This window comes from Chanodichthys erythropterus, chromosome 1, assembly GCF_024489055.1.
Source record: "Chanodichthys erythropterus isolate Z2021 chromosome 1, ASM2448905v1, whole genome shotgun sequence".
In the NCBI taxonomy this organism is placed as follows: Eukaryota; Metazoa; Chordata; class Actinopteri; order Cypriniformes; family Xenocyprididae; genus Chanodichthys; species Chanodichthys erythropterus.
In genome coordinates this window covers 28,025,485-28,036,355 of record NC_090221.1, presented here as the reverse complement: position 1 = coordinate 28,036,355, position 10,871 = coordinate 28,025,485, and the positions used below count along the sequence as shown (strand labels likewise).

The following is a 10,871-nucleotide window of genomic DNA, read 5'->3' as shown; positions in this document are numbered from 1 at the left end:
CTTGCAATTCATCACCCGAGCACGACACACCCCACTGATCCACTCTGCACACTCCTCACTAGGCACTGGCCACCCGGGGGGGTCAATGAAACCCTCTTGCTGCTAAAGGAGCGTTTCTGGTGGCCCAATATGGCCAACGACGTCAGGAGGTACGTGCAGGGATGCAAGGAATACACCATGTCCAAGAGCCCATGCCATTTACCATCCAGCAAACTTCTTCCTCTGCCCGTTCACAACCGACCCTGGTCACACCTAGGAGTGGACTTTGTGACGATCTCCCAGCCTCCAACGGGTTCACTTGTATCTTCGTGGTCGTAGACAGGTTCTCCAAATCCTGCCAACTCATTCCTCTAAGAGGCCTGCCCACAGCCATGGATACAGCTGAAATAATGTTCAACACTATCTTTCGATACTAAGGAATCCCCGAAGACACCGTATCCGACAGAGGTCTGCAATTCATCTCACGAGTCTGGAAAGCCTTTTTCTCCCTCCTAGGTGTGACCGTGAGCCTCTCCTCGGGATACCATCCGCAGTCGAACGGGCAGACGGAACGGAGAATACAAGAAGTTCGGGCGCTTTCTCCGTACCTTCTGCCATGGCCACCAGGACTCTTGGAACCAGTACCTGGGTTGGGCCGAGTACACCCAAAACTCCCTCTGCCAATCTACCACCGGCCTGACACCATTCCAGTGCGTACTCGGCTACCAACCCCCACTGTTCCCCTGGTCTGGGGAACCGTCCGACGTACCAGCTGTGGACTACTGGTTCCGCGAGAGCGAGAGGGTCTGGGACTCAGCCCATCATCAGCTTCAGCGAGCCCTACGTAGACGCAGGATGGTTGCTGATCTACGATGCGCTGAAGCTCCTGCTTACCAGCCTGGACAGATGGTATGGCTATTTACCAGAGACATCCGCATTCGTCTACCTTGTCGTAAGCTGAGTCCCAGGTTCATTGGCCCATTTACCATCACGGAGCAGGTCAACCCAGTCACCTTCAGACTTCAGCTACCTCCTGAGTATCACATTCACCCAACCTTCCATGTCTCACTCCTCAAACCTCACCACCCTTCTGTTCCTCTCTCCACAAAGCCTGGCGTGAATGAGGGGGGGTACTGTCACAGACACGCCAGGCTCCAGCACCTCCAATCACAGCGCACTCCCTCTCCGGAATACTAACCACCGTCACCTGCACCTCATCAGCACACTCATTACCAGCACTACTTAAGACACACTCACACACAGTCATATTGTCCAGTCTCGTTTGCATCAAAGGGCTTACCTGAATGCTTACCTCAAGGACTCCTCTTGCTACTTACCTGTACTCCATGTACCCAAGCTATGCTCCTCGTCTTCAATCTGGTGTGAAGTGTTGTCTGAAGTCATCTACTCCATTCAGCAAGTATCATTCTCCATTGTCACTCTGCAATCACAAAAGGACTGTGTCATTCTTCATATCATTCATCAGTCACGAACTTGCAACTGTTTACTCACCTGTTGTCCTCCTGATACTCTGCTTTTGTTCAATAAACAACCTGTTAACCTATCTTCTGTCTCTCGACTGGTACTATTGTAACAATGGTATGAATAATGTGTTATTAAACTGCAAGCATAAGTAATCATAGAGACACTAAACCCTCATATAACCAGACACCAGCTGAGGAGTACCTCCACCTTAAATTATTTGCAAAATTATTTGAGTTGTTTACCTTTTCTAACTTCTTGTCTTCAGTAATATGAAAATTGTTCCATGTAGTATTTTTGCATTGCAGTATTACTATAGTGTAATTTGTACAAATTATATTTTGTGTTATCAATGTACAAATACACAGAAGCTGGGTATGCTTTTGAGCTGATAATATATTTATTAAAGTGTTTAATTAGTTGTAGATTCATTTCTACAAAACTCTTTTACAGAATGACCGGACAAGTGTTGGTGGAGAGCATGGATTTATCAGCCCACAGACTGTCTGTGAAGACTTCTGTTGAAGATGAGTCAGAGCGTGCCGATAGCACTCTCAGTCGGTGAGATATTTTAAAACTCAACAATTACAATCAGTTGTCTAATGGTCATATACAGTCTGTCAGTCTGTATAAATCCCTGTTTGACTCTTCTGCCAATGTAGTGGTCAGTCCATATGTGATGACACTTCATCAGAATTACAGCGAGTTGCCACCCTCGAACCACGTGGACTGAACTCACAGAACTCTTTTCGTGGCAGAGGGGCGCTTTCGAGGTGAGTGTCACGGATAGTTTCTTCAGTTCATTTGGGTTTATTCAAGTATGGCCTGCTTTGGAATTTAAATTTGAAATTGGATAAAGGTACCAATTTCATTTAATGTGGGTTTATTCAAGTACGACCTGCTTTGGAATTTGAAATTGGTTAAAGGTACACTATTGCCCTCCTTTATTTAAAAGAAAAAACTGCATGCATTTTGTGGAAGAACTTTGTTTTGGTTGTGCTTTGGCTCTGTGTGATTGTGCGGATGAATATGGTTCTTTCTCAAAACTAAAAAAATGAGAGAGAGAGAGAGATTATCCTACTGCTCATAAAACATTCACTAATAGGCTTGAGACTTATGACCACTTTAGATAAAACAGACAGACAGACAAACAGACATTACTGTACCCATTAATAGACAGTACTTCCTTGAAAATAAATTCCAGCACAGCGGTACAACAGCCATAATGAAATGACCCTAAGAAAGCTACAGTGGGTATGGAAAGTATTCATTTAAGTTCATTTTTTTTCCTCATTAATGTACACACAGCATCCCATATTGACAGAAAAACACAGAATTGTTGACATTTTGCAGATTTATTAAAAAAGAAAAACTGAAATATCACATGGTCCTAAGTATTCAGACCCTTTGCTGTGACACTCATATATTTCACTCAGGTGCTGTCCATTTCTTCTGATCATCCTTGAGATGGTTCTACACCTTCATTTGAGTCCAGCTGTGTTTGATTATACTGATTGGACTTGATTAGGAAAGCCACACACCTGTCTATATAAGACCTTGCAGCTCACAGTGCATGTCAGAGCAAATGAGAATCATGAGGTCAAAGGAACTGCCTGAAGAGCTCAGAGACAGAATTGTGGCAAGGCACAGACCTGGCCAAGGTTACAAAAAAATGTCTGCTGCACTTAAGGTTCCTAAGAGCACAGTGGCCTCCATAATCCTTAAATGTAAGACGTTTGGGACGACCAGAACCCTTCCTAGAACTGGCCGTCCGGCCAAACTGAGCTATCTGGGGAGAAGAGCCTTGGTGAGAGAGGTAAAGAAGAACCCAAAGATCACTGTGGCTGAGCTCCAGAGATGCAGTCAGGAGATGGGAGAAAGTTGTAGAAAGTCAACCATCACTGCAGCCCTCCACCAGTCGGGGTTTTATGGCAGAGTGGCCTGAAAGCCTGCATGGAGTTTGCTAAAAAACACCTGAAGGACTCCAAGATGGTGAAAAATAAGATTCTCTGGTCTGATGAGACCAAGACAGAACTTTTTGGCCTTAATTCTAAGCGGTATGTGTGGAGAAAACCAGGCACTGCTCATCACCTGTCCAATACAGTCCCAACAGTGAAGCATGGTGGTGGCAGCATCATGCTGTGGGGTGTTGTTCAGCTTCAGGGACAGGACGACTGGTTGCAATCGAGGGAAAGATGAATGCGGCCAAGTACAGGGATATCCTGGATGAAAACCTTCTCTAGAGTGCTCAGGACCTTAGACTCGGCCGAAGGTTTACCTTCCAACAAGACAATGACCCTAAGCACACAGCTAAAATAACGAAGGAGTGGCTTCACAACAACTCCGTGACTGTTCTTGAATGGCCCAGCCAGAGCCCTGACTTAAACCCAATTGAGCATCTCTGGAGAGACCTAAAAATGGATGTCCACCAACGTTTACCATCCAACCTGACAGAACTGGAGAGGATCTGCAAGGAGGAATGGCAGAGGATCCAGGTGTGAAAAACTTGTTGCATCTTTCCCAAAAAGACTCATGGCTGTATTAGATCAAAAGGGTGCTTCTACTAAATACTGAGCAAAAGGTCTGAATACTTAGGACCATGTGATATTTCAGTTTTTCTTTTTTAATAAATCTGCAAAAATGTCAACAATTCTGTGTTTTTCTATCAATATGGGGTGTTGTGTGTACATTAATGGGGAAAAAAATGAACTTAAATGATTTTAGCAAATGGCTGCAATTTAACAATTTGTTTTTTTAAAACAAAATTTAAGGGGTCTGAATACTTTCCGTACCCACTGTATATATGTTCAATAAAATACCTCACTCACCTGTTGAGTAATAAACCTGTCGCTTTTACAACATTTAAAATCCCTCCGTTTTGCCATCTCTGAAAAGCCAAGCCAATGTTTATTCATGTTTTATTATGAGGTCGGTCGAAATTCTTTTTTTGCCAGACTCTCCTTTGTTCTGTGTTTGTTTAAAACATCGTGGGTACTATTGTAACCTCAGTTTCCTTATGGAGAGAACAAGACGTTGGGTCAAGACTGATTCTAGGGTTCACACTTGGGAGGACCGATCACCTCTAGAAAAGGCCTATGAGAATTGGCGAGTGGAATTTGCAAGTCAGCCATGCTGCATTCATTCAGGTTTGTGCTGAGGAGCAGAGATAGCATCCCGGCCATTTGGAAGCCAAAATCAAAATATAATAAATAAAATTAGAATACCACAGGCCTAAAGTGTAACCAGATGTTTTAATGTTTAGTTCTCTCCTTCGTTGTCACTCATTAACCAGGGGCTTTCGTGTTGTGCATGCTGTAGCTCTGTGTGAGAGATCTCTCTTCTGGATTGCAAATAGAAAAAATGCATCACAAACAAATGGTTTAATATTATCGCAAAAAAAAAAAAGGCTGGCAAGATAGAATTTGCAAGATAACATCTATATAGCAATAATAAATAGTATGTGTATTTTCTTGATTTTCTAGTACTGACAGCAGAACTGGTAACGTAGGAGCTTATCGATACTGCAGCCTTTCATAATTTAGCCCCAGGGCTCATTTAATATCGGGTTGCGGGTTACCCATCCCTACCTCCCACAGTGTCATGATTTGCTGATATCACAGCCATGTATACCTTAAATGTGGAAGTGGATAACCACATTTCTAGGCCCTCCTGAAGGAAGAAAAGCACTGATCCAATGCCACACATCAGTGGATCTTCACCTCAGAAGGCGCCACTTCAAGGCATATAGCCGCCTGGTAGAGGGGAATTTTGTCTGAGTGACTGTATCTATCACAGTTGGCAGTGAACATTGGGAGGATTCCCGGAAAGCAAACAGATCTATCTGTGCCTCGCTGTATTTACTCAAAATCAGCTCAACTACCCTGTAGAGCTTAGCCTGTCTGAGGCTGAATCTGCTGCGCGATTGAGGTCACCCGGGATATGAGTAGCTCGCAGTAACTTCAGTCGCTGCTGACTCCACAGGAGATGGCGGGCGAATTGTGACATGTGACGAAAGCGGATACGTCACAGTGTTGTCCGTCCAGATCAACATGTGCAGTCTGCAGGCTGGTCGGCCGTTATATACAGCACCGCAGTCTGTCCTGGATGTGTCTGTTGTGACAACAGTAAATCTGGAGTCCTGCCCATAAAAATATAAGGTCTGTACAAAGGCTGAAAGTGTGGTGACATCGTCGTGATGGCCATGCGATGTGTGCCGTGGTGCCATACCTATCTCGAGACTCAAGCCTGAAGTTAGTGCTGACATGGTCTCATATGCATCAACCCAAGCAGCATTTCCATGGCTGAGATTGCCATATGCCCCAGGAGCCTCTGAAAATATTTCAGCCGTACCGCTGTCTTGCACTTGAACAGGTTCAAGCAGTTCAGCCCTGATCGATCATGACGATCAGAGACGTGCTGTAATGGTGATCAAGTCCAACTCCACACTGAGAAAAGAGATGCTCTGCACAGAGCTTGACAGAATGTGTTTCTGTGTGAGCAGCTTGAACGGGAGCTTGGACAAGCCCCATTCAAAATGCACAGATCTAAGTCCAACCAACTTTCTTGGGTATGATGAAGTAAGGGCTGTAGAACTCTTAATTCATCTCAGCTGGAGGGTGTAGCAAATTAGTTCAAAAGGAAATATGAATGACTAATTATAACTCGTTATAATTAATTATAAATATTTGGATCAGTTAATCAAATTAACTTAATGTAGCTGAAATAATATTACAATCAATTAATTTGTTCATCCAGCAAACACAGTGTTGATCGTCTTATCAACTCTTCAGAAAGGATATTTCTGCATGTAGCTGTGATCATAATTGTCAAATTTATAAGCAGACCAGAAATAATTTGCAAGAATGTGCACAAAGGTTTTATTTAATTAAATCATGAGCACATAACTAATCTAAACAAACAACAAAACGAGAATTATAATTATCTCCATATTATATAGTTTTGCTTTTTATTATATAGTTTAATTTCAAAATTTCAGGGGCTATATTTCCAGCTTCCAGTTTTCAAATCAAAATTGGGTCAGTTGTGTACAATTACTGTGTAATTTTTTTAAGAAAAAAGCTTCATATCCTTCTGTTAGGTGAAACTGTATTTCGGGAACCCTGATAAAGTACAAGGTGTTTTTAACCAAATTAATCAGGCAATATCTGAACTATACAGGACTTCCAAGATCAAAAGTATAGAGCTCTCTTGTTGAGATACTTTGAGAAATTGCAGTACCTTTCAAAGTTCTCTGTATATGAACTCAGTGAACATTTAGAAGGCTATTTAGTTTATTTCTATTTAGACTTGGATGGAAGGTGAACTCTTGAAATTAAATTCTGGTCAGTTTCTCACATTGGGTATTTCAACATTCATTAATTAGTTACCTTTGTTTACAAGGTTGGTGAGTATGGTGGTCACTCTTAGAGACTGGGCCCATAAGAGCCTTCAGGAAGAGGAAGAAAGGCCAGATTCTTTCTTAGAGCGCTTCAGAGGACCTGAACTTCAAGTTGCTCCCAGTCGGATAAGCATCAGTAGATCTGATGCTCATGATGGGAACAGCAGTGCCAAAACCAAGTGAGTTGTCCTCTCACACCATTATCTCACAACTGTATATAATCTCCTTTTGTCTTTTTAAAATACACATGCAACCACATAAAATTATGAAATGCATTTCGTTATCAGAAAAAAGTCTGATGCTTTCATACTGGCACCCGCTGATGACCTGTACTACCGCTGGCTGTTTGTTATTGCCACAGCTGTGTTGTACAACTGGTGCTTTGTGGTGGCTAGGTAAGAAATGTCAATTTATCTACACACTTATCTTTTTTTTTTTTTTTTTTTTTTTTTTTTTGGAGTCTAAAGCTGAGATACTGAACACCAAATGCTTTTCTGAGCTAAGATATGATTCCAATGATCCAATGAATCCAATAATACACATGTCAGCAAATTATACAGTAAATTAATCTGAATAGTGTAAGTAGAAGAAAGAATAAACCTACTAATTTTATATACTGAACTCAGCATGTATGGCCTGTGAAGAAGGTATTTGTAGCAGCTGTTCTTCCATTAAATCCAAGTGGTATAATTAGACCACATGAGCAAGAGTGTGTGATGTAGGCTCTCATTTTGATGATGATTCATGTAAATAAGTGTTATTGTGCCATATGTGAAAGGGTTAGTCCTGAATCAGGCTGATAGTGTTTCATTATTCATATCCCAAACACAGGGCCTGCTTTGATGAGCTTCAAACCAGGAACTTCATTCTGTGGCTGGTTTTGGATTATCTTTCTGATGTCATATATATCCTGGACACCTGTGTGAGACTGAGAACAGGTCAGAATCTTCTAGCATCTATCATGTGTTTGGAAGAGTTGTTGTGACGCTTTACAGTATTGATTATAGGTTCTTCAATGCAAAAATCTAGTATATATATGAGTAATCATTAAAGGATTAGTCTACTTTTAAATAAACTTTTCCTGATAATTTACTCACCCCTATGTCATCCAAGATGTTCATGTCTTTCTTTCATCAGTCGATAAGAAATCAAGGTTTTTGATGAAAACATTCCAGGATTTTTCTCCATGTAGTGGACTTCAATGGCCTCCAGATGGCTGAAAGTCAAAATTACAGTTTCAGTGCAGCTTCAAAGGAATAGGAGGAATAAGGGTCTTATCTAGCGAAACGATCTGTCATTTTCTATAAAAATAAAACCATTTATGCTTTATAAACACAAAATATCGACCTTGAGCGTTCTTCGCGTTTTTGCATTCTTCAAAATGCTTACGCTGTATGCCCTACGCTGTATGTCCTACGCCTTCCCTATTCTACTTACGAAAAAAAAAAAAAAAACTGGCGCCGTGCTCTTTCCGTAAGTAGAATAGGGAAGGCGTAGGACATATGGCGTAAGCGTTTTGAAGAATGCGGAAACGGGAAGTACGTTCAAGGCGATATTTTGTGATAAATATAAAGCATAAACGGTTGTATTTTTTTCGAAAATGACCGATCGTTTCGCTAGATAAGACCCTTATTCCTCATCTGGTATCGTTTAAAGCCCTTTGAAGCTGCACTGAAACTGTAATTTTGACCTTTAACCGTCTGGAGGCCATTGAAGTCCACTATAAGGAGAATCATCAGTTGAAAAGAAATTAAGGTTTTTGAGGAAAACATTCCAAGATTAAAGAAAGACATCTTGGATGACATGGGGGTGAGTAAATTATCAGGAAAAGTGTATTTAAAAGTGGACTAATCCTTTAAAAACTGACAATGTATATTTTCACTATAGGTTTCCTTGAGCAAGGTCTTCTAGTGAAGGACCTTACCAAGTTAAGAGAAAGCTACTTTCATACTTTGCAGTTCAAGCTAGACCTGCTATCCATACTACCCACGGATCTAGCCTACATCGTCATTGGCATTCACGTACCAGAGCTGCGTTTCAATCGACTGATGCGCTTCTCCCGTTTGTTTGAGTTCTTCGACCGCACCGAAACCCGCACAAATTACCCCAACATTTTCCGCATTTGCATCTTGGTGCTCTATATCCTAGTCATCATACACTGGAATGCCTGCATCTACTTTGCCATCTCCAAGTCTCTGGGCTTTGGATCTGACCAGTGGGTCTACCCAAACATTTCTGACCCTGAGTTTGGGACACTCACACGAGGATACGTCTACTGCCTCTACTGGTCAACTCTCACATTGACAACCATTGGGGAAATGCCGGCACCGGTGCGGGATGAGGAGTATCTTTTTGTTGTTTTTGATTTCCTTGTTGGTGTTCTCATTTTCGCCACCATTGTTGGCAATGTAGGAGCCATGATATCAAACATGAATGCCACACGGACCGAGTTCCAAGCTCACATCGACGCCATCAAACACTACATGCAGTTCAGAAAGGTCAGCAAAGAGCTAGAAGCTAGAGTCATCAAATGGTTTGATTACTTGTGGACCAACAAGAAAGCAATTGATGAGCAGGATGTCCTTAAGAATCTACCCAATAAACTGCGGGCTGAGATTGCTATAAATGTGCACTTAGAAACGTTGAAGAAGGTCCGTATCTTCCAGGACTGTGAGGCAGGGCTTTTGGTGGAACTGGTGCTCAAGCTGCGGCCACAGGTCTTCAGCCCCGGAGACTACATCTGCCGAAAGGGAGACATAGGAAAAGAGATGTACATCATAAAAGAGGGTCGCCTTGCTGTTGTGGCTGATGATGGGGTGACCCAGTATGCACACTTGACGGGCGGCAGCTGTTTTGGTGAGATTAGCATCCTCAACATCAAAGGGAGCAAAATGGGCAACCGCCGCACAGCTAACATCCGTAGCATTGGCTACTCTGACCTCTTTTGTTTGTCAAAGGATGACCTGATGGAGGCTGTAATGGAGTATCCAGATGCTAAGAAAGTTCTGGAAGAGAGAGGAAGACAGATTCTTCTGAAAGAGGGTCTGCTGGAGGAGTTGGAGGCCGGTGGAATGGGAGAAGAACGGGTTGAGGAGAAAGTAGAGAGGTTGGAAGCTTCTCTTGAAATACTTCAGACTCGGTTTGCTCGGTTACTGGCTGAGTACACAGCTACTCAACAGCGGCTAAAGCAGAGACTTGCAGCATTGGAATGCAGGACACATCACTCTGGCAGCGGATTCTTATCAGATGGCAATGAAAGCACTATTGATGGTGATGGTACACACAGTGAGGTCAACATCCAACTCTGAGCACTTGCTTTTAAGAGAGAACCTTGTACACTAGTCTTAATGACCACTCAATAGCAATAACATATGAACCCTTTACAACAATTATAGCAGTCAAAACAGTTAGTATGCTTGTGGAATTGTCTAATTTATATTTATAAATGTCATTTAACAAACCTCAGTTAAACATAAAATAAGATAATTTCCTGAAGTTTTTGCATCTTGAAGATGTTTTGCTAATTAAAAAAGTTTCCCACATAAAAATGAATAGCATAAATATCATTAAACTTAGTCTTCTAGAAAAACTAAGAAAAAAAACCTTCTAAAAGATTTTTTTTTTATTATTATTCTTCATGGAGTGGGACCCCCACTAACATGCAATTTACTGAGTTACAAATAATACTGATTAGGGGTGGTGACATTGCTAAAATAAACCTATATTAAGAAATATGTTCACTGGTATAAATTTGAGTGACATTTCCTTGGCAGTCTTAGCTGCATTACTTTTTTCCTAATTTTACTGATTTATGGTAATATCATGGAAATATTTACCTGATTTGTGAATGTAATTTTGTAATCTGAATATGAGGAGATAAAAATCATGAACATGACCTGTCCTAGCAAGCAATAACAAAAGGCTTGTTTGAGATGCATTGGCGCTGTGCAGACCGATTGGCGTATGACATTAAAGTACCGCAAGAGCATACTACTCCTTATGCTTTTGAATT

General features: G+C 41.7%; 1 protein-coding gene across 1 annotated transcript; it reads left to right on the top strand.

Moving 5' to 3' along the window:
• Nucleotides 1-1,915: 1,915 nt before the first annotated feature.
• On the top strand, nucleotides 1,916-10,167 carry cnga2a (cyclic nucleotide gated channel subunit alpha 2a). The gene is made up of 6 exons (XM_067382810.1): nucleotides 1,916-2,022; nucleotides 2,124-2,234; nucleotides 6,862-7,038; nucleotides 7,147-7,254; nucleotides 7,691-7,797; nucleotides 8,747-10,167. The coding sequence occupies exons 1-6, from the start codon at nucleotides 1,916-1,918 to the stop codon at nucleotides 10,165-10,167; spliced, it is 2,031 nt and encodes a 676-aa protein (XP_067238911.1).
• The last annotated feature ends 704 nt before the right edge of the window (nucleotides 10,168-10,871 follow it).

Coding starts and splice junctions, on each gene's coding strand:
- cnga2a (XM_067382810.1), top strand. CDS start 1,916: ATGACCGGACAAGTGTTGGTGGAGAGCATGGATTTATCAGCCCACAGA. Junction 2,023..2,123: donor GCCGATAGCACTCTCAGTCG/GTGAGATATTTT, acceptor CTGCCAATGTAG/TGGTCAGTCCATATGTGATG. Junction 7,798..8,746: donor CTGTGTGAGACTGAGAACAG/GTCAGAATCTTC, acceptor TTTTCACTATAG/GTTTCCTTGAGCAAGGTCTT.